General features: G+C 43.3%; 1 protein-coding gene across 2 annotated transcripts in view; it reads left to right on the plus strand.

Annotated features, from left to right (window-relative positions):
- The first annotated feature begins 15,964 nt into the window (after positions 1-15,964).
- Positions 15,965-23,947, plus strand: part of CDK19 (cyclin dependent kinase 19) — a 134,134-nt gene continuing 126,151 nt past the window's right edge. The window contains exons 1-2 of one of the 2 annotated variants that reach the window (XM_074580950.1): positions 16,196-16,336; positions 16,921-17,158. Coding sequence is in view for 1 of the 2 variants with exons in the window: in XM_074580948.1 (XP_074437049.1) it covers positions 16,209-16,336 (128 nt within the window). In the remaining variant the exon portion in view is untranslated. Of the gene's footprint in view, positions 16,337-16,920; positions 17,159-23,947 lie in introns of both variants that reach the window. The other variant, XM_074580948.1, reaches the window with a different exon arrangement.

The raw sequence follows: 23,947 nt of genomic DNA on the forward strand, positions 1-23,947 counted from the left end.
GGCTCTCATGCAATACAACAGAATTACTTGAGCAGGATTGTTTATTTCCAATCCTACCGAAAGCTCTGGGTGAGCCCAGTTTAGCCAGGTGTTAAATATGATTAACTGCAGCGGCTTTGGGTGGCTTAACATTTTGTTTCCAACACCTAGTTTCTTACAGTGCCACAACACATGAGGCAATCTGAAGATAATACAGCTATTGATTTTTTTAAAAATGAGACAAATGCATTTAATGGAAAACACCAGTATAAAAAACACCAAGAATATGCATGATTATTATTAGTATGTAAGACAATGTAATAAACATAATACAAAAGTAGCATTCTTAGTACAAGACTAAAGTGGTTAATTTTGCCATGTAATTGCAACTGACAATAGGCAGGCTATACAAAGGTTGAAACTGTTCTAAATACGTGTCTACAGACAGCTTACCTGCTACATTGGTTCAAAAACCAATACAGACAACAAATTCCTTATTCTCTGGATTTCATGCTAAAGTTCTGGAAGTCACAACTGGCTCTCATACAACACCTTAAATCTGTCAGTTAAGCAATAGACTACCTTCCTGTCAAACCCTACCTCCAACAGGATGTCTTTCAAGGAATGGGAAAGCTTGTGCGCAAATTTGGTACTCTGACCATTGGGTTTGTTTAGCTCTTCTGTGGCATGTCGCTCCCTGTGCTGATTTAACACAGCATGTGAGACTTTATGCAAACAGCTACAAGGTATTTACGTCTGTCAGGGACACACCTTGGGCCAGCTGCTGAGCGTTCCCGCATTTTCTGCATAAATGCAGTAGGAGATAGGCATCTCACTGAGATAATGGGAAGGCTCAGGGTCTGCGGTCTCTGGTACAGCACAGCCACACGTTGATCTGCTTGGACTCAGGGCAGTGAGAAATGCAGTCAAATGCTCTGTGCCAGGAGCTGAGATCATCTGTTTTGAAAAAAAAGGGATATACCACTCCCTTATTTTCTATCAACAAGGATGATGGTGCAAGGTGGCCCAGACTACGCAAGAGAGGGCAGCGACAATGGGATCTGCTGCAGCCGACCCACCCAGAGTACCAAGTGGTCCAGTTGTTTTTGAGCTGCTGGATGGTAGGGAGTCATGTTTTGTCAAACCTTTTCCGAGACAGGGTGTACGTCAAGTTTTCTTTGTGTCCTGGCTTCTGACAGGAAGCGCTAGTTTTTTTTGCTTCAGGGGTAGTTTGTCTTCAGGGTCCTTCTCATGAGCTTCTGATTCCTGAGCTGGGAAGACGCGTACATTTCCCATCAAACTCTCTCTGTTATGCAAGGTTATTCTAAAGGAAAAACAGGGAAGGGTAGCAGTAATCTCATTCATTCCAGCCGGATTAAATAACTGTTACAACTGTCAGTGTACAGTCCCAGAATTTGCCTCTCCTCTGGGATAGATACCCTTACACAATATACCATCATTATCCGGACATGAGGTCCTGCCACCTTTTTTTAGTACCTGTCTCTCAAAATGTTTTTATTCCAATAAACTGAACCTTGGCTAGAAAAAATAGATAGATTGGTGTCTTAATGTATGATCTTTCTTATGTCTCACCTAAGAATTTTCTAATGCTGTATCTAAATTATTTAAATCAAGAAATTAAGCTTCTTGCCCACATATGCTGGGCTTGCTATTTTTTATATTAGCAGGCTCTTTCTTTTTTTTTAATATTAATTACAGTGAAGCTTTCAGAATGACTTAAGCTTCAAATCCTCTGATTAAGGAAGATATCTGACTTTGCTATTTTCATGCAGAAATTGTCCCACAGGATAAAATGATTGGATTTGGATTTGTTATAAGATTACAAAGAAGGAACCTCCTACCAGGATCAGAGTGCTGCAAAAATATTTGCATTCCTAAGATATGTAGAGTGCCTAGGTGGAGCTTTTACCAAGTATTAAGCCACTTCTGAAGTCTCTAACTCTGACACTGCCTTTGGGAGGACACTCGTTCAGTTCTTGCTCTATTAGGGACTTGGGTGGCTGACAGCCACGGTATGGGATTACTTGCCCACCATGCGGCCAGAGGCACGTGGTGCTCAAATATGCATTACCTGCCTGCAAGTATTGTTTCTCCAGGTCTGTTGTGCATGTATATACCTTTACAACTCACTCTCCTCAGCAGGATGGTAAGTTCTGAGGACTTCATGATTCAGGCGAACGGAAAGGGAGGAGCAGACCCTTACGACTGTATACAAACTCAGAGAAGGCAGGGTGCTGCACCGCAGCTGAAGGTTACACTTCAGGCAAGAATTCACCAGTTGTAAAACTGATAACATGCGATACTGCTATAAAGCACACCCACAAAGTACAGATAGAAGTATCAAAGCAGGTAAGCAGCCTTACCCCTGTTAATGCAATCTTATGATTAGAAAAATATAATAATTGTATATGTTATGTATTTATGCATTCAATATACATTTGCATGTAGTAATGACTTCTGCGTAGGTTTCTCAAGGAAGATATTTTTAAAATAAGCAGGATTCCTTAGAAGTATATTGCATAATAAATACAATGTTTTAATATCAGAAGTTACCCTTTTATTCTGCTGTTTTAGTTGGTTTCGAGTTGTATCCTTTCAAGTGCCGCAAAAGGGCAATCAGGAGACCTGGCTATAGTTGGGGGCCATTAGCACCCCTCAGTGTGGCACACTGCATGCCACATAGCACGGGAACAACATAATAACTTATAGCCCCATGTAATTTACACTCCCAGCTATGTTGCAGCTTCATTTGGCCCTGCTCAGTAGGTTTTTTTTTTGGTGTTCCTTCTGCTGCATTAGGCTAATAAAAGCTTCCTAGAACAACTTAAAAATTGCACTATTTTACATTACAATATAATTAGACAAGATTAAATTAAAATGGTCTTGTGAGATGATAGATAAAGAAAAGATGTAGATAAAGAGAAGATACTCATCTTCCTTTGTGCATACCTATTGGCTCAGGATGCAACACAACTGCATGTTCCTGCTGTAGATAAAATAACTTACTGTATTAGAGATAAACTTATAGGAATATCACATCAGTAAAAAAAAACCCTGTAGAATGCTGTAAGTATGTTTGCACAAGGGGGTTACCAGGTTGGCAGTATTGATTTCCAAACCAATATAGCAAGTATAGCACCCAAGGCTGTGTGCAGTCAAAGGTTTTAGCAGATCAACATCTGGAACAGGCTGAGGTTGTGGAGTCTCTGTCTCTGGAGACATTCCAAACCCGCCTGGACGCATTCCTGTCGAGCCTGCTCTAGGTGACCCTGCCTTTGCAGGGGGGTTGGACTAGATGGTCTCCGAAGGTCCCTTCTGACCCCCACCATTCTGGGATTCTGTGATTTTTAGCATGGGTTAGATCTGTTTATACCGGTTCAGCCATCAGCAAGGCAGCAGACTGCCGTTCCCTTCCCAACATAACTTGAACAGGTGAAGATACAAAGTCTCGTTGCTTGTGGCCATCCAGCAGCAGGGTACTGCTCCCACATCTGTCAGTGGCGGGAATGGCGTGGGTGCTCCTCGGCTCGCCCCTTGGACCCTTCACTGGAGGTTGGTTGCCAGCCTGGCTGGCACCGACAGCCCCATTCTGGAACAGGCTGGCAGAGCTGCGGGTGGAAACGGCCTTTTGCTAAAGGTCAGTGATGGAGGGTTGGGGAGTAGTAACAGCTCTGAATCGAGCAACTGTTTGCAAACTTAATTTGTGCTTATGGTCAAAAGGTATAGTCATAAAACAAGCAGATAAAAATAGTTTTAAGTCAATATGAGAGAAACTGCACACAGAAATTGAACTTGTTCCATTAATGTCGCTGGAATTAAGTCCACAACACAACACTTACGTCTGCTTGTTATGCATGGACCAGATTGAGCTCGGAAATCAAATTCCCCATATTCTGGGGCTTTCCTTCATCTTTTATCTTTATTTTCAATGTTGTTTCTCATATAGATGTGCAGAACTTCTCTATTACCTCCTTTCTCTGTGAAAATGTATTATGTGCCCTGTTGCCTGACTAATACAAGCTAAAATCACTGCATATTGTTTGCTCATCAGTAATTTACCAAATTTACTTCTCTATTTTCAGTTAATCCCGAACTGGTATAACCACCAGGTTGCTTTCAGGCATTGAATTCTTCTTAAACATCTTCTTGACAGTAGATGGCTTTTTCTACCATTTCAGTGACCTGACATGCTTTCAATGAAATCTGAATTACTGACAGACAGAAATAAATTGATTTGTAATGCCACCGAGTTCAGCTCATGTCTTTTGTCTTCTTTCCATCAAAGTCACATCAAGGTAAATTTGATGTTTGGCTTTCTCCCAGTCCCCCCACTTCTAATGTGTTCTGGGAGGGATGAGGATGACATGTGGTATCAATACTTAAGTGATATAAAGGAAAAGAGATTACACACAAAAGAAAGCATGCAATTTTATCAGACTTTAGAACAGGTATCATATTGCCTGCACTGTGCCAAAACCAGCTCTTTTTGTATCTGAATTTAAGTTGGATACAGTCCCAACAGGATGTTGGGAAGGTGAAAAAAGAACGCAGTTAATTAAGGCAGAAAATACAGTCATACATACACAGCATATGATTCTCATCTGTTCAAGTAGGATGTTCAAGTAGAAGATCTTTCATATGCAGGAAGCTCTAAAGACAGTGAAAATCTTTCATTCAGTAGGGTTGTATAATATGGACCTATGAATACTTTTTTCTTTTTTTTTGTTTTTGTTTTTGTTTTTTTTTTAAATTTACAAATAAACCCCCCTAGGTTCTGACAACAAACTACAATTTTATGTTTGTGAAATGATGCTTAACTGCTGGAGCAGAGACATTTAACAGACTCATGTTCTGGTTCCTGAAATGTGATCCCGGGCTCTACTAATTTCTGTATTAATCCTGATAAATCAAAACAACTGTAGTTTTTCTGCCATGATGCACATAAATGGCTTTGGAGATTTCCCTTGAATGTTGTAAATGGTATGGAAACTCCTGAGACCAATATTTTGCATATTGCCTAGACCTTCTGTCCTCAAACCTTATTTATAAACTACTGGGAATTGTATTTATTGTATTGTCAAAGGGTATTTCTCTGTGACTGTAAGCCTCAGGAAACAGGACTTAGGTGATATACTGTTTGCCTACCCATCTTGTCAGGCCCCTTCTAATAACTTTTGAACCCATGAGCTCATTTCAGTTACATTTCATGCAGAAATAGAAAACTTCAGGCTATGAAATTCCTCCAAGTTTCGTGAAACCTAACAGCTCAGTAAAGGAAAGACCACTTCCTTCAAATTATTACCGTGACTGAAAGGCTGTTGCCCGAGCTCAAAGGTTATTTATTATGTTTAGTTTGCTGGCAGCCAGCACATGCCCAGCTCAAAAGCAGCCACATCCCCTTGGTTCTCACCCGGCTGGTAGCTGGGAGGCAGGAGGAAGGAGCTGCGGACACTGGGGGAAGGGAAGATTGATGATGGGCAGGGAGCCCGAGCTGCGGACACTGGGAAAGGACGAAGAATGGGACGCAGATCCAGAGAAGCCAGGGCTTCATTTCTGCCACTTCTTAACAGCACAACTTGACCTCTACCAGGGAATGGCTTGAGTCAAAAGCAACACATAAAAATTAAACGGACTGAAGTGGGCTCGGCACCCAAAATGGATTCTTAGTGTAACCAGCACAATGGTCACCAAACAAACAAGTTTTCTTTATATTACAGTAATAGTAGTATATAGTAATATATATAATAGTTGATCTTATTTTCCATAAGCATCCAGTTCACTACATACAGTGTTCAGGATTTCATTACTGAGAACAATTTGGTAATCTGATGCTGGTCTACTGCTATTGTTTCTGTTACCATTGATGTCACAATTATTTCTATTTCAAGCACGCTTGCTTCTAAAACAAGCATGCTAAAGTTACAGCTCCTTGTGTTTTGTCTTATACCGAAGAATCCATTGCAAGTGATGGACTCAATGGGTTATATGAAGAAAGTTTTGTTTGCACTGACAACTGTCATTTTGCAATATTAAAGTAATAACAATAATGTTTAATACTCAGAGTGTCCAAAGTTACCAATTAGATTTGAGATAGTCCTATTAAGGATGTCTAAATATTATTGTTCCTACTTTATAGACACAAGAACTGAAAGACATATAATGTATTTTTTCCAGTGGCAACAATGAGGTTTGGAACAGACTCTGGTGTAAACATGGCTCCATTAAGTTACTATTGAAGCTCCATTCAATTTAGACAGTGTATGAATTTTACTCCCTAAAGTCTCCTTACTCTGACATATGATATAACAAAAAAAAAAAATCCAAACCTGCATTAGAGGTTTGGAGACACAGCAGGTTTTTTTCAGTTGTTTCACACAACAGGAAATGTTATCAGTTCGTTAATCCTTTTGAGACCCATACTGCCTTCTTGCTGACACCAATAGATGGGAAAGAGAAAATGAACTGCGACTTCTTCCACCCAGTCCTACCAAAAGGGATTTGGTAGTTTCCACATACAGAGTAGAAGATGAGTGCCATGGTGAATCAATTAGCCTAGTAAGATGCATCCCACTTCCATCTCATTCTTTCCTCAGAGCTTTCCGGTGGGTGGTGGGCTGACCCTGGCCAGCAGCTAAACACCCACCCAGCTGCTCCCCCCGTAGTGGGATGGGGCAGAGAATCGAAAGGGCAAAAGTGAGAAAAACACATGGGTCAGGATAAAGACAGTTTCATAAGTCAAGGAAAGAAAAAAAAGAGAAAAAGAAACAAGTGATGGAAAGGCACTCACTCACCACCTCCCACCAGCAGACTGATGCCCAGCCAGTCTGCAAGCAATGGCAACTTTGAAAAAACTTCCCCCCCCCCCCCCCCCCCCCCCAGTTTTATCGCTGAGCATAATGTTACTCGGCATGTGATATCTCTTTGGTCAGCTCGTGTCAGCCTACACGCTGTGGGGGCAGAGTGAGAAACAGAGAAGGCCTTGATGCTGTGGAAGCCCTGCTCAGCAATAGCTAAAACACTGGTGTGTTATCAACACTGTTTTGGTCACAAATCTAAGACACACCACCATACGGGCTGCTATGAAGAAAATTAACCCCACCCCAACCAGACACATTACGCTATCGGAGGCTACAGGGAACCAAGGGCACTTTATCCTTCAAAGAAACATTAGTATGGCAGTTGAAAGTACTTTGGCTTAGGGGCATTAATGTAATACTTTTGAATGCCTTAATTTTGCTGAATGTCTATGTGTAAAATTGGAGTGGGGATAACACAGAAGCTAGCGATAAGAAGACTCACTTGTCAGCAAGGGCATTCATGTTCTACAGTAAGAGCAACTAGTGATTGTCTATGGATGCATCATCTCCATACTTTCCTTGCATCAACTCTTGTTTCTGCATCTTCTGTGAGGCCAAAGTCATAATCACCTCCTGTTTGATACTTTGTCCAGCCAGAAACACCTTAGGGGTTTGACAATAAAATTTTTGAGGTCTGGTGGCAAGGGTTTGAAAAGTATTTTTGCTTCAACAGGCAGTGCTTAGTCTTTTCTGTATAAGGCATTAACAATAAGTATTTTTCTTAGGATAATCTTTTTTTTGGGTTGTAGCGTCATGATCATAGACTGATGTCTAAAAAGACTTTAGTCTGTTGTTTTCAAGCTGACTGGAATTTGGCTGAGTGCAAATTCTTTACTGGTTGATGGACATAGCTAGTAAAGCTAATTGATAGGTTTAGTAATGCTTTAATCCAAAAATTTTCCTAAAGATGGGGAAATATTCTGCCTTGCATTACAGATAGAAAACCTGGTCCATAAAGAAATAAAACCATGCAGGGCAATGGAACTCTTGGTTCCTGCTCTCATTAGACCATCTGGCTCTCTTTTAAAATTCAGAGTTGCTCAACTTCTTCAGCATAGTGAGCCAGCAGCCAATGCTGTCATTTCCTATTTGGCTGTAAATACATTTCTGGAATCTAGATAATTTAGGATTTTGCCACTGAGGCATGGATGGAGTTAGGAAATAACAAAATTAGAGCGGAAATAAGAAAACCAGAACTTCAGTAACATATTGAGGCTCTCAGCATATGAGTTCTTCTCAGGTTTTTCTAAATCTAATTCCACCCTAGTTTCACAAAGCTCAAAATCATTCACAGGCAGGAGGGATCCAGCTCTTGTATCGCTCATTTCTTTTGTTACATCATCTCAGCTTCTAACAAACTGTGTTGTAGTGAATTCCTGAGCTGGAAGTTTCCTCTGGACCATGGCACATAATAGCCAAAACCAACACAGTATTAATAAAGTTTGTCTTTGGAATCAATTGATTTTTTATCATTTATCACCCCCTGATCATTTATTTTCCCAGCTAACAAGTCCAGATTTATTTAGCCTATCCTCATAGGATCATAAGAATGGCTGTAGGAGCCAGAGGCCCATCTAGCACACAATGAAAGGGTATAGGAAAAGGACAGGCAGGTAGCAATAATCTCTTCTGTATGCATTCCCAGCTTCCAGTAATCTCAGTCCTGCAGAGTTGCTAAGACAGAGGCAGTATTTGGTGTTTAATAGCTGCTAATGTATTTGTATCCCATCATTTTGCCATTTCATATTTCTGAGTTTTGGTTATCCAAGCCTGAATGTTACTGTAATCCTACTATATGGATTTTGAGATGGAGTAACTAGAACTGAAAGCAATAGACAAGTCGTGCACCACAGTTATATGCAGTACTATAAATGTCATTTATGTTGTGTTTTCTTATCCCTTTCCTAAAAAAGTTTACCTTTCTAGTCCTATTGACTATTTCTGAGCACTGAACTTCTGTTCAGAGAACTACTCATGGTGACTTCAAGACATTTCCCTGACTGATACTAGCTTTTAGAGTCCATCATCACGTCTGTACATTTTTCCCCCCATGTGCATTATGCTTAACTTTGGAACACTGCTTTTCCACTACTGCTACTCACACAGCGTCCTGGGAGCCTCCTGCAGTACTTTTCAATCAGCTTTAGATCTGAATTATTAGATATGTTCTTCAAATGTTGTCACATCATCACTCATTCCTTTTCCCAGTGAACAGTGAACTTATGAACTGTGAACAGCTCAGCTTTAAGTGCAAACCCTTGTGGGATAACCCTTCCGCCACGAAAACTCGTGGTTTACTTCTGCCTTTTGGGTTTTGTCTTTTAACTGCTTCTTCTTATGTCATATAGAATATCAGAGTCATAGAAAAGTAGGGCTGGAAAGAAAAACAATAAATTTCATTTCTGGCCCTCTCCTCCTCATGTTAATGATACCTTGCCTACAAAATTTGACAGAGATTTATCTAACCTTTTTTTAAAAATATATAGCAATTTTAATTTTAGTCTATTGATTACAGGGTGTCTCCAAACAATTTCAGTATGTAACTGTCTTTATCACTCAAAGGTTTTCCTTTATATAAATCTCACTTGGTACAACTCAAGTTTATTATTTCTTGTCCTATGTCTTCTATCCAAAAGTGATTTATTAAAGCTCTTCTGAACATTTGCTGTTAAAAACAGTTTTAATAGGCCATCATAATCTATTTGTCTAGGAGCAACACTAAAGTATAATAGTTCTATATATATAAATTATATATGTTCTATAGACTTGTCATGAAATACTGTTCTATAGCCATAGCTTGTCTTTAGGATGGATTCTGCCAGTGTACAATGGTATAAAACTTATTACATCCAATGGAAAAAGCTGAAAACATAACAGTAGAACTTGACATGGATCAGATTATCTGTTTAGCATTGTTCTGTTTCTTCTGGGGGAATGGATTTAACCTGAGACAGCTATCAAACAGTGCAGTTTTGCTGTACTGTCTTTTATTGTATACTTCAAGGATAATTAAAGAAACATCTTTCCTTTTTCATTACATGCTACTGTCTTTTCCACTGAATGGAAAAAGATCAGTGGATTCTGCGGCGAAGTTTAGAATTATTTTAACTTCTGAGAACTTGAATGACTGGCAAAGAAATACAGTAGGTGGAATACGGTGGTGCTGGAATGAGGATGCCAACAATGCAGGTAGACTGAAACCATGTATACCGATAAAGCCAAGGAAACTCAGTTACACCAACTATGCAGCTCCAAAGTATGAAATATTGGGCTGCTATATTCAGAATTAGAGTGTATGCTTTCTCCATAATTATGGGCAACTTCTATGTTTTTAGAATTCAAGGCTTTCTCCAAATCTCTGCTTTGGAGGTATTGGCTGGCCCTCTGAACCAGCTGACTCTCAAATGTGAACACAGTGGCATTAGTTAATAGTATCCTCTGGTGTTTTGGTGTTGTTTTTTCTGACAAACTGAAGCAAGCCCAAATGATGTACGCTCATGCATCTTGCTTCACAATTGACAGGAAGTAAGTGGATATGCTAAGAATATGTACATGCGGTTACACTAGTTGATCAGCGATAAGGTTGAGTTGTAGTTGCGCAATGATGGACTGTGGCATAACAGAATTATTTCACTTTTACTTTGCTGTCTCCCACTGTTTTTTGGTTGCTGAACGCTGGACTCCCTTGTTTTGTCAGGTAACTCTTCAATCTTGCCAGTTCGTAAAGAGAAGGTAGGGAATAGCTTTTGTGGTTTTGTGAGGATTTTCTTTTTCTCAGGGAAAAAACATGGTGAAACAAACATGGTACAGCCTATTTTGAGACAAGGTTCTTGGATTATACTCAAGAAAAGCAGCACAAGGTTTCTATTTCAGTACTATTTGGATTATGGTACTATAAAAGTTAATTAAAAAAAAAAAAACAGAGCTAGCCAAATAATTATATCATGAGAACAGAAGTCAGGACTCCCATCTTCCATTCCTAGGATACTCTCTAGGTTTACTGTAAAATCTTGATAGACCTCCTTAGTTACGCGCTTTATTTTTTAAACCTATAAAATAAGGTTAATACTTTTATTACGGGCGTTTAGAAGTTAATTGACATAAAAGATTCAAAAATTCAGAGTTTTATGGGGAATGATAACGTATAAACTTACAGCTGGTCAAAGACTTTCTAATCTATCCCTCCTAGAAATCCTCTGACATGCTGTCCCACACTTCACACTCCCATACTAATATGTTTAAAAATCCCAAGTATATTTCTACATTTATTTTTTTTAATACAAGTGTTATTTTTCTTTGCTTCTGCAGAGATGATAATACAGTTCATGTAAGACCTCTATTCCTTCTGAATTTTCTCTACTCATTCCTCAGATTTCTGAGATGTATCCTTCCACTCTTAAGTGAAACAACATCAGCTTCAATGTGACTGACAGAAGTAAATGCTGTTTGTGTATGTTTACTAATGCCCCACTCAAGATCTACTGGAAAAATGCTGTCTTGATCCCTAAGAAGCCAAAATTTCACACTGGATTAGCATGTAAAAGCTTACAAAGAGGGTAAATTAAGAAAAGGTGCAACTGCTTCCAGATGTGGCCTAGAAAAATTAAAAAAAACACCACATATTTTTTGGTCTCACTAATACACAAAGAGAAAATGGTAAGAGATTGCCTATGATAGAAATTACAATTTTCCAAGCCAAGGAATGATGTTAAGACAAGCTGGAAAGAAAATAAAATGGTGTATTTTATGTGCAAAGTAATTTGCAAAGAAGAAAAATGGTCTGTGTGTGTCACTTTCTTCATGTTGAAGTGCTAACGACCAAATTCTTCCTTTTTATATTAGATATTCATGTCTTATCTGTCTTGGAGAATTGGTGAGAATATTCAATTCCTCAACTTTCAGTCTTGCTTGAAACACCTTTCTAACAGATTGGGCGCTATTTAGCCTCAGTGACTTGAGATTTTTAAGAATCATCATAGAATCATAGGATCATAAAATGGTTCGGGTTGGAAGGGACCTTAAAGATCATCTAGTTCCAACCCCCCTGCCATGGGCAGGGACACCTCCCACTAGACCAGGTAGAAATGGTGATTCTAATGAGCAACAACCCAGCATCTTCAGTTAGGCTGGCAGGCTGAAAAAAATCATGCTTACAATCTGCAAGCTTGTCATTTTCTGTTTTCTTTGGTGGGGCTACTCAGACTTTCTGCATCAGCACAATTAACAAATGATAGGGCATTACATATTAAAAAGGTTACCGTCATTTCTCTTCTGACTAGAGGAGAATGATACAATTCATAAAACCCTTCTAAAAAAACGTGAATGCTATTAAATATGTATTACCAGTATCACAACTGTTCTACTAACATAGAAGAGCAATGGAAATGTCACAGTACTACTCTGCCCCTTTCTCTTGGCCCATTTGCCACTGCTCAAGATCCATCTCTGCCTTGTCAATGGCTGCCTCCGATGCTGCTCCTCCTCTGGGAGCCACCCAGGGAGGAGATGCCAGGCAGCTGTTCTCCAGCGGGTCTGACAGCAGGTGCCTACATAAACAATTTTCTCCATCTTGATGAACCTGAAGTGGAATCCTGCCATGCGCTCCAACCTCAAAAAGAGATGAGTGGGCCCATTTCCATCTTTTAACCATGCATCGATAAAACTTTTGCATCAAATGAGCAGGTAGACTCATTCTTACCTGCCTCTGAGCTGGCCTACACTTGGAGCTGCTTTAAATCTGTGCTTTAAATGGCTTTTATGTGGCCAGCGTAAGGATTCAGAAACTGGAAGCAGGGCTGTGTCACGAGAGAAGGAACCAGGGCACAGATCCCATTCTGCGTTTCCCATAACCAGCTTTGTACCAGTCCAGCTTCCACTGGGTGGGGGGGTCATGAGGGGGATGAGAAGTGCATGGCTTGTTTAGTCCAGCAAAATAAAGGCTGTGTGTGGATGAGATTGATGCCTATAAATACTTTTGGCAGGGGATACACACAGGAGAGTGGGAAAGGCTACTTCAGGACAGTATTTGCACTGGAAGAAAAGATGGATGTGAACTGGTCACAGGGAAATTTAGGTTTGAAATTTTAAAAAGGCTTCCAGCTGTCAGAGAGCTTTCTCTCAGACAGCCTCCCAGTAGCAGCAGTGAGGGCCAAAATGTTTACTGGCAAAGCATGGTCAGTTTACAGTTGAAAGGATAAAATGGCTGCATGCAACACTAGAGGGCTGGGAAGAGTAGAGGGCAGAAGGGAATTAAGCTGCCTTGGCTTACAAATGCCAGCCTAGCCAGGCTTCCATAATGGGGGTGCCATTAGCCCTCTCTCACCGGGGCTGCATACAATGAATTATAGTAAAAGACAGTCTTGTCATTACACGGTGGAATTGAAAGAGTAGAAAACAAAAGCCTTAGTGATGAAAATGGGCAGTAACAGCTATTTTTTTGGTCAAAGAGGGCGACTGTAACTACTTGTAGAGTTTATTATTACCACCTGCAAGGTAGTCCTTATTCCTGGTGACTTTGAGACTGGATGAATACACCTGGGTAGCATAACCTTCTACAGCTACATGCTTGCCTTTTTAAGCCTGTGTCCCTTTCTTCTCAGTGATGGTTTTGATTACTAGGCGACCAAAGATGTGAACGCTTTGCAAAATTTAAATGGTTAGGTCTAATTTCAGCAAAAGTCTTTAGTGTTAACGCTGGAAGATCAATGGTCCTCTCTCTCCTGTGTTTAGGAAATTTGCCAGCTCATGATCGGCCTTGCTTAGGAAGATCCATATCTGCAACTGCAGAGAAAAGCACTTGTAGTTCTCTGGAAAATATTACTTTGGTAAAGGGGTGATGGAATTTTCTGAGAATTTCGGTTGTTAGCTACCTGGCACAAGGGAAATACTGAATCACCAATATGCCTTCTGGAAGAAATAATCACGTCAAAACAGTTACACTCCTTCTGCCATTACTTGAGAAACAAACTCCTGGTTAGGACCTCATGACTTAGCTATGCACTAGTAATCACATATAGTACCTTACCGTATAGCGCCGTTGACCCCTCCCTTTGCTTTGTCAGCAACGACAGCTTCTCATCAGCTCGCCTACCCCTCCCATCCCGCGTGTGCCAGGCAGTGGAAAAACTTAACATAACTAATGCTGGCTGGGCAGGTGATGAACTGAGATGGTTTCTGTATATGGAAGGCCTCCGTTTTCACTCTTCCCATCTCCAATTTCATTCTGTTTCATTCACTTGCTGCTGACTGTTATAAACTAAGGATGAGTACTCAAGGCGGGGATTATTACTTGCTTGTATGACAGGATATAATCTTGCTATTTGGTTAGCTCTGTGTGGTGCTCCCATAATGCAAATATGCTTGCAAAGTGATGTTTTTCACAAAGAAAGCCCTGAATGAGACTAAGACATAATTTTAAAAGGTATAAATATTTCTATGACCTCAAAATAATAACGAAATCTGAAAGCTGAGAGTAGGTAGCCTCGTGTTTGTCTAAAAATCTCTGTGCTCTATTGAATCAGAAACTCTCAGCGATATGACCAGGTTAGTATTTGAATGCAAACACTGTAATCTGCCCCTGTGATCCTTAGTATGAAAAATGAGTTTATTTAGCACCGTCTGGCTACATCTAGCCACTTTCTGAGAATTTGTGTTTCCAAGACGGAACTGCAGCGATATCAAAAGCAGCGTGGCCAGCAGGTCGAGGGAGGTGATTCTGCCCCTCTACTCTGCTCTCGTGAGACCCCAGCTGGAGTACTGCATCCAGCTCTGGGGCCCCCAATGTAAGAGGGACATGGACCTGTTGGAACAGGTCCAGAGGAGGGCCACAAAGATGATCCGAGGGCTGGAGCACCTCTCCTATGAGGACAGGCTGAGAGAGTTGGGGTTGTTCAGCCTGGAGAAGAGGCGGCTTCGGGGAGACCTTATAGTGGCCTTTCAGTACCTAAAGGGGGCCTACAGGAGAGATGGGGGGGGACTCTCTACCAGGGAGTGTAGTGATAGCACAAGGGGTAACAGTTTTAAACTGGAAGGGGGAGATTTAGCTATTGGGAAGAAATTCTTTCCTGTGAGGGTGGTGAGGCACTGGAACAGGTTGCCCAGGGAGGCTGTGGATGCCCCATCCCTGGAAGTGTTCAAGGCCAGGCTGGATGGGGCTTTGAGCAGCCTGGTCTAGTGGGAGGTGTCCCTGCCCATGGCAGGGGGGTTGGAACTGGGTGATCTTTAAGGTCCCTTCCAACCCAAACCATTCTATGATTCCATGAAAGGTGACTCCGGGGCAGGTCCCTTCCACCAATTCTATCCTTCTGCTCCCCCACCTGCCCCCTGCTCGGACCCCAACAGGCGCGGCCCCGAGGCCTCCGCTCCGCTGAGGAGGAGCCGTTTGCTTTGGGCGGGCCAGGGCGCGAGCGGCGCCGGCACCGGCCCCAACGGCCGCTCCCGCGCGCCGCTTGTCACCGGGCCGACCGCCCCAGCAGCCGCTCCCCCGGCCGCGCCCCCGCCCTTCAAGCGAGCCGCAGCTCCTCCCCTACGCCGCAACCCCACCAGCCTCACGCCGCTGCCTCCTCGAAACAGCCGCCAGGCCGGGCCCGGCTCGCTCCGCCCCGCGGCCGCCGTTCGGGCGGGGCGGCTGCCAAGTCCCACCCGCGCCCGCAGCCGCCGGCAGGGACCCGCCACAGAGCTGCCGCGGGGGCGGGGCAAGACCGGCCAATCAGAGGGCAGCATCCAGCGGGGGGGCGGGACCCAGACCTTGAGTGGCAGCTGGCGAGATAAACAACTTGCCGCACTATTCGGCGCCCCGCAACTCGCTGCGCGGTGAGGCGGAGGGTGCCCGTCCTCCGTCCCTTCTTCCCTGCGAGCGAGCGGCGCCGAGCCCGGCCGCTTTTGCCGCTCCCGCCTCTTCCCCGCAATGTGAAGAGTCAGCAAGTTCCCAGCGGCCGCTGAAACGCTCGGTGCCTCCGAGGAGCGGAGTGCGCCGACGCCGCCTGGCCGGGGGCGTCCCGGGGCATGCCGGGAGTTGTAGTCCTGCCGCCACCACCGTCTCGCCCGCGGCGCCGGGGCCGGCGCCCACAGCCGGACTACGACTCCCGGCATCCCCCGCGCCGCGCGCCGAGGAGCCCAGTTGAAGCGGGTGGCGGCGGAGCGCACCCCCCTCCCCCCCGCCAAAAAGCCCCAAACCAAAACAAAAACAAACCGCCCCCCCATCCCACCTCCCCTCCCGCCCGCCCGCTCGTTCGCCGCCCCCCCGCCGAGCCCCGGAAATGGCGGCGCCGGGAGGGGGCTCCGCCAGCCGGGGGTGCTGAATCCGGCCGCCGCGTCCCCCCTGCCCGTCCCTCCCCCGCCCATGGGCGAGACATGGACTACGAGTTCAAGTCGAAGCTGGCGGCCGAGCGCGAGCGGGTAGAGGACCTGTTCGAGTACGAGGGTTGCAAAGTGGGCAGAGGCACCTACGGGCACGTCTACAAGGCCCGCCGCAAGGACGGGTAAGGGCCGCGCCGGGTTGCGCCGCCGGGCCGCGCCGCGCCGCCAACGGCCGCCGGCTCCCCCCCCCGCCCCTTCCTCACACTCCCCCTCCTTCCCTTCCCTCGCCGGTGTCCTCCCCTCCCCTCCCTTCCCAGGAAAGTTTCTGTCCGCCGAGCCCGCCCGGGGCAGCCCCCGCCCCGCCCCGGTAGCGGGCCCCGGTGCCCCGGCCCTGCCGGCGGGGGTGGCCCGCGGCCCTTCGACGGCGGGGTCGGTGGCCGGCTGCCCGGCGAGCCCTGCCTGGCGTCGAGGGAGGGGGAAAGCCATCCATCCCGCCCGCCGCCCTGCTGTCGCCGTCCCGGCGGCCGTGGGGACGCGGTGGCGGCCGAGGCCCCGGCGACGCGTCCCGCTCTGCCCCCGCAGCGGGGGGGGGTGGGGTGGGGTGGGGGGTGCGGTGTCAGCGGGCTGCGCCCCTGGGCTCGGCTGTGGTTTTCGTTACCAGGTTTCAACGTCATCGCTTTCTTTTTTTTTTTTTTTTTTTTTTTTTTTTTGGTGTGTGTGTGACGGCGGCGTTCGTGCTTTGACGTCCTGCGCCGGCAACTTGCAGGGAACCGGAGAAACGAGCGAAGTTTGACGCGAGGAGCACCGGGCTACCTACCGACCGCCCCCTCCCCGGCTTCTCCTGTCCCGGACGGTGCGCCCGGGAAAGCCCCGGGGAGGGTGTCGGTCCCCGGTCCGGCCCCAGCCCCCGGCTGAGCCCGGAGCCGGGCAGACTTGGCTTGGTGGCGTGTCTGGGAGGCTCCTCGCAGTCAGGGCTGGCAGCTTCTGTCAGCATCTAGGCACAGGTGTGTCCCCATCGTCCCCCCTTCCCCATGTGAGAGCGCCATACCTGTCCCTGTCCCCGCGTACCTGGCTGTGGCTAGATCCAGAGAGGTCACTTGGCCATTAAGCCCTCGTATGTTGGCTTAGCAGGGCTTCCTTCTTTTCCTTGGCGAAAAGACAGCTGGCACTGTGGCACAGGTGTCCCGTGGATGCCATTTTTGCCGTGCTGTGGTTAAGAGAGCAATGGAGAACTCGGATTGCGATGTGGGGTTGCTTGACTGGTGCGTGGCCATTGAAGAGGAGCAATCCTGTGGCCTGAGTAAGGCTCTTGTGCAGGTTCTGAATATAACCCTTTTCTTCCAGAAGAGCCATTAAGCGCTTTTTTCACTGTGGGGTGTGAGTAGTGCCCAAATACCGACTGCATTTATAGAAACGTTCTAAGCATACTGTAAAATTTGATTAAAATATGCTTGCAAATTGTTGGCGATACCATTCTAACAGAATAAAGGCAAAGAGCAATAGCCTTCCATTACAGGCAACTGAAACTTTGAAAAATAAAAGACTGAATATGGAAAAATGGCAATTTTTTAAAGTTCTGGAAGTGGTTAATGGAACGCTGCTGCTTTAGATTAATAGAGAAGTCCAGAGATTTTTCTGTAGGAATAAATTGCATTCATGTGTGTCTTGAAAACTTGAACTCTGAGTTAAGAGGATGTAATATCAAAGTGATTAATAACTGAAAGGTAAGCACACTAATTCAGGTGGAGGATTAAATGCTGGGAAATGAGCTCTGATTCTGACTAACTTGCTGTGCAACCTTAAGAGTACTAGAGCATAGCTAACTTGAAAAGGAAACGTTAAAGCTTTTCTGGGTATTACAGCTGCCACTGAGCTGCCACTATATTCTTTGAATATTTGTGGGCTTAGTAGTTGTGTGCTCTTTTTTAAGTATTAATTTATTTACATTATATATATATGAGAGGAAGCAGTAATAAAAACACCCAACATACTGGTTAAATGTTTTTTGATGTTCTTTGATATAATAATCCTAAAATTACTGCTTTTAAGAACCACATTAAAGAGGCAGAGCTTTGGGTTTAGTGTTTTATGAAAAAATGAAATTTCATGTCTATTTCTAATTTATCTGTTTCATTTCCATCATTGGCAATGGAAAGCCATTGCAAGAATTACATTGATCCTACAAAGCACCATAAAGGACACGTCTTCAAAGTCCCTACAATAATAATAGTATTGTAAATGCACATGGGTAGTAAAGTGAAAGTAAACATGATAAAAAGATAGCTAATGTGTCAGAGCTGGGAATAATCAAAGGGAGACCTTGAGCCGTAACAGAACTGACTGGTAAAAGGAAGTGCAAAGTTTCAGTAGGCAGTCAGATAGATTGAAATGCAATATAATATGGCGCAAAAGTAACTGTACTGTATACTCAGAGGTTTTACTTCATGAAGCTTGGAAAGTGGGTTATTCTCCCTTTTTTTTTTTTTGTGTGGTTTTCCTTTTTATGGCATTGGTGAGTTCACTCTCGGTTGCTTTTGTGTAACTGTTTGGGTGAAAGTAAGATGTGAACAAGTTAGGAAAAAAAAATAGAAAACAACCTAAATCATTAAGATAAGGTGATTCTGTATGAAAATATCTATCTAAAATCTCTGCAGAGTGGAGGATATTTAGCACTAGTTCTTATCTTTAAGGGGTGCTTAATGATGGAGAGAAACTTTTTCCCGTGCTGTCAACAGAAACCCAGCAGTGATGCATATTTATAGTGTGCTGATCACTGTGGGATTTTGAGCCTCATGTAAAGGAATTCTTCTTTGGCTGATCATAGAGCCTGTTTCAGTATTTCAAATTTGCAAGGGATTCCTGTATAAAAGAAAAAAGATTCTGGCTACTTGCTTCTTATGGACAATTTACAGTCTCGGGAGACTGAGGGCAATAAGAACCTTGTAGCTCTGCAGAAATTCCACTGAGAGCCTGTCACTTCATGTTTCAAAAACTTGGCATATAAACTTTATGAAATAGTAAAATGTGTTTATACGGAGCTTGGCAAGCTGTTCGATAAAATGCTTGTAAAAAAAAAAGTAGTTGCATTGCTTAGATCTCCATGAATGACGTGGGCATAAAAAACAGTTTTTCAACAAAGTAACAGCTTAGTTTGGCTTTTTCAGCCTAGAGTATCATTTGTGCATGTTTTTAGTGAGTTGATTGATTTCCATGAGAGTTAAAAGATACATATATATATATATATATATGTTTTTAAATAGGCAGTCAGATTTGAATAATGTTGGTGTGACATTTGCATGCACCACATAAGCATATTTTTAAAGATGTTGAGCACCTGCAGCTTCCATTTACTTCAGTAGTGTTTGTGTGCTCTGATGAGGTATTACCTGCATCGTGCATTTAGCTAAATCAGGCACCTGGGTTTACAAAACTTTCATTAATATCTTTGCAGTCCCGAAGGGCTAGAAAATAGGTCTTTATATAAGCTACCTAGTGGTTTATTTCAGTGTACACAAGAACCGGATCGGTGGCTTTGAGGGGGCGGAAATAGTGATATAAGCCTCATGATTGCAATTCAGTTGTCAATGTTAAGTTTTTGGCTCTTTATGCAGCTGGAAAATCTGTTACAATTTTTGTGTGTGTGTGTGTACTACCTTAAAACATCACGTTGACTTTCGCTAACATTTTTTTGGATGCTTGTTCACATTTGTCCATAAAACAAAGAATGCAATTTTTCCAGTCACAGTTAGGAAAGTGAGATTTAGTTTCATGCCTTACCTCTCCTCGTTAGTGTTCCATGCTGCTTCTTTGATCACAGTTTAAGGCACAATGTTGTGCCTAGTTGTTTCACTTCATGTACCTGCTTATCACACAGGAGGCAATTTTTAGGATGAAACGAGGGTTGGAAATTCTGTTTCTTTGTTGTATATGCCTGGGAAAGATCAGTCTATCAGTCCAGGCCACCACAAAGTATTTCTGTTCCTTCACTAGGGTGTCAGCTCACCTGCGGGAGGATGTTTGGGCGAGTCAGCAAGCTGAAAAGATGCCGCCGTTGGTTAGTTAAGAGTGTGCGAGGAATAATGGGATGCACGAGTCAAGTAGAAAATAGGCCACTCTGTTCTTCGTTCTGTAGCCCTGACAGCAGATGTAACGCTTGCAAAAGCTGAAATCTTCGTGTGAATAAAACCTTTCTAGTTATTGCTGCTCCTGCTTACCTTTAAACAAACAATTGAGCTGGCTGCTTTCTCTTATGCTATGTCTGTGTTATTTTTCTTTGACTTACCACCTGGGTTTGGGCAACAGAGGTTATTAAAATAAAATCACAGACCTTTTTTCTTTCTAAGTAACTATGTAGGTAATATTTTTAATCTGTGTGTTTCAAAACACCTTTTAAAAAGCAGGTATGTGCTTTTTGATCTTGATACGGAGGGAATGACAGAAATGCAGAGTGATCAGCTTCCAAGAGGATGGCAGCAGAAGGTCCAGGAGTTGGACCCTGAGCAGCTCCCAGGTTTGCCTGGGCAGGGCAACAGCCTCTGCAGGGCAGTTGCCTCTGCAGACAGAATCACAGAATGGTAGGGGTTGGAAGGGACCTCTGGAGATCATCTAGTCCAACCCTCCTGCCAGAGCAGGGTCACCTAGAGCAGGTTGCACAAGAACACATCCCGGCGGGTTTGGAATGTCTCCAGAGACGGAGACTCCACCACCTCTCCGGGCAGCCTGTGCCAGTGCTCTGCCACCCTCAAAGGAAAGAAGTTCCTCCTCATGTTTAGGTGGAACTTCCTCTGCTCAAGTTTGTGCCCGTTACCTCTTGTCCTGTCGCTGGGCACCACTGAAAAGAGCCTGGCCCCATCCTCCTGACACCCACCCTTTAAGTATTTATAAGTGTTGATAAGATGCCCCCTCGGTCATCTTTTTTCCAGGCTGAAGAGACCCGAATCCCTCAGCCTTTCTTCATAAGAGAGGTGTTCCAGTCCCCTAATCATCTTGGTAGCTCGCTGCTGTACCCTCTCCAGCAGTTCCCTGTCCTTGAACCGGGGAGCCCAGACCCTCCTGCCATGTTATCCTTTGGCAAATGTAAAAGGTTTGGCACTGCCCTGTACTGTTCAATGTTTCAGCTGAATGAAGCATGTAGATTTATATGCTAATATAGTAATATACTTTTTTTTTTTTAAATAAAGTCACTATTTGTAACTTGTCAGATTGCTTTGTTAATGTATCTGTAACTTTCAAACAAGAGAATTTGTATAAAACAGGCTTCACCTTAGCTGCCAAATACGGAATTCCCTTTTGGAAATTGGGCAACAGTGATGCAAGTCCAAAAACATCACTGTGAAGTACAGGCATAGGAAGGGGGAAACAAATGAAATCTTCTCCCCTCTCTCCCCTCCCATTTTTTGAGTACTGTGAGCTTGTAACTGAAGAGGAGAGTCTGTTTTCCACCTTGGACTGATACTGGTGTGCAGAAGCATTAATGTAAAGGTCTTAATGCAAATCTGAAGCGTTCACAGCATCCAAGTCCACACAAGAGTCAAGTGAAAGTCAGGGCACAGGAAGGGAAAGGGAGATAAAGTACATAGCCAAGGCAAGTGTATAATCTAATCTAGGAATGCTGGCTGTGGTCCTGGCCATGTAACCTGTTGTTTGTTTTAGTTGCTTTTTAATTTGATGAATTTTATTTGTTTGAAGCAGAAAAGTGGCAAAATATTAAGAGAGAAAAAATAGCATTCTGTGAGGCATGGCTCTATTGGAAAAATGGGCTTTCTCCTGGAGTGATTTGCTGTGGTTGGGGTTTCTGCTAGTATTGTTGTGTTGTCAAAGGTGTCATCAAAGGTCCCTTCCAACCACTAAGATTCTGTGATTCTGTGATTTGGTCACGCTTATGACTGAGATCACTGTGGTGATAGAAAACTTTTAAGTGTAGAAGAGGCAAAATCTGCTTATTCTCTTAAATCAGTGTTTGTATAGCAATAATTTGTGTACTGTTCTCTCATATGGTTATTCTGCAGAACTTAAGTTACTGAAGTCGTATAGCACAAGTGTGTTGGGAAATGAAACTTGCATCCAAGTTGACTAAATGCTAAAAATCAACAGTGTTAAAATCACAGGGGAATGGGTACATGTGTACTGCAGTTACGTTTGCTATCAAGAGAGAGGCAACTCATTGATGTGGCAAGGTTTATACTCTCTTGAATATGAAACTGGAGTGTTATGTACCCATGCAAGTTCACATTTGTAAGATTTGAGAGTTTATAATAATTTATGTATTTACATCTTCTTATTTCCTCTATTTGACATTGTCCTGAATGTAAGTAATCGGAGTTTTCAGCTGTACTTGTGGATTGCTAACGTAAACCCGTGACAGGCTGAAGCACAGAAATATTGACCCAAGAAAGCAGTGTATTTGATCCTGAACAATTACCTTTCTCTGTAGCAAAATCTCTACCAGTGATGGTATCTGGAAAGCTGTGTTTTGCTCCTCACTTTCTTTTTTTTTTTTTTTCTTGATCAACTTGTTATCTTGAGGAAGGTAGAATGGCTGAAGGTGTTCGTGCCTTGCTATAATCTCTCAATAGCTAAGTAAACCTAAATACTAGATTTACCTGTGAATCCTGAAAATACTTGTTAGCACTGATTGCTCTTAAAATGTATGAGAAAGAGCAGCAGAACTAAACCAAACCTGTCTAACTAGTTGCCTGCAATGCATTCTAATAAAAAACCCCAATCTAGGAAGAGATCGTTAGTATTTCACAACTGTGCTTTACCGAGAGCAAATGTACCGTGGCTTTGCTTCCTGCCCAAGAGGACAGTGCAAGCAGTGATGAGTAATTTTTAGTGCTTCCCGCAGGCTCTTGCATATGGTCTCTCCCATGGCTATTTTGTCCTTTTTTCTCTTACTCTTCCTGAAACCAAGTGCAGAAATGAGCTGTACAGCCCATAGCAAGCAAACAGCATTCAGCTGGTGTTTCGTTTGCTTCTCTGGCAAGCACAAAGGTGTGGTGGTGGTAGGAGCTTGAGGAAGAACGGAGGTGAGTGCAGGTGATGAGATGTAGAAGAGGTTGCATTTGAGAGAGAAACAGATGAAGAGTTTTTTTGTTTTTTTTTTTTTTTTTGGCCAAGGTTGCAGAGGAAGACTTGTGCATAAATTGGCCCATAGTAGGCTGTGAAGGGCAACCTCTCAAGATTTAGTGGTGGTTTCTTTTAAAGAGATTAAGAGGATAAGAAGATTCCTGTTACAGAGTGAGGGGGTTAAGAGTTTTCCAGTAGTGCTACACGAAAAGGAAATAAGAGCTTGAGAGGGAAGAAGAGATTCCTTTCTGCCCTGTACTTCGTAAGAGGGTGCAAAGCAAGGTAGAACAGGGGCTGGGTCAGGAACTAAATACTTCTCATGTGAACTACTTGACATAGAAATTGAATATGTTAGTGTATTTCTGGGTCACCCAATCTAATCTGTTGTATTGTAGCTAGAAGTGCTGTAAACTCTCTTCCATAAATTTACTTTTAAGATAAGTATTTTCGCATCATGCATAATTTAAAAACAAAACAAACCAAAAAAAGAAACCAACCAAAAAACCACAAGCCCCAGAAATTTCCATTATTCAGAAAGCTGCAGATGTGTTTGCACAAGTAACCAGAATTTCTGTGGAATGTTCTAACCAAATTTTACTAGAGATTTGTTAGTAACACTAGATTTTCCCATATCTTTTGAAAATACCTACTGAAAAGGCGTGTTTGCCTCTTCTGTGGCTCTAACCAAGCTCGTGATTTGCATAGATGCCTTCTGACCCAAGTCT

Source organism: Larus michahellis, chromosome 3 (genome assembly GCF_964199755.1).
Source record: "Larus michahellis chromosome 3, bLarMic1.1, whole genome shotgun sequence".
NCBI classification, from domain to species: Eukaryota; Metazoa; Chordata; class Aves; order Charadriiformes; family Laridae; genus Larus; species Larus michahellis.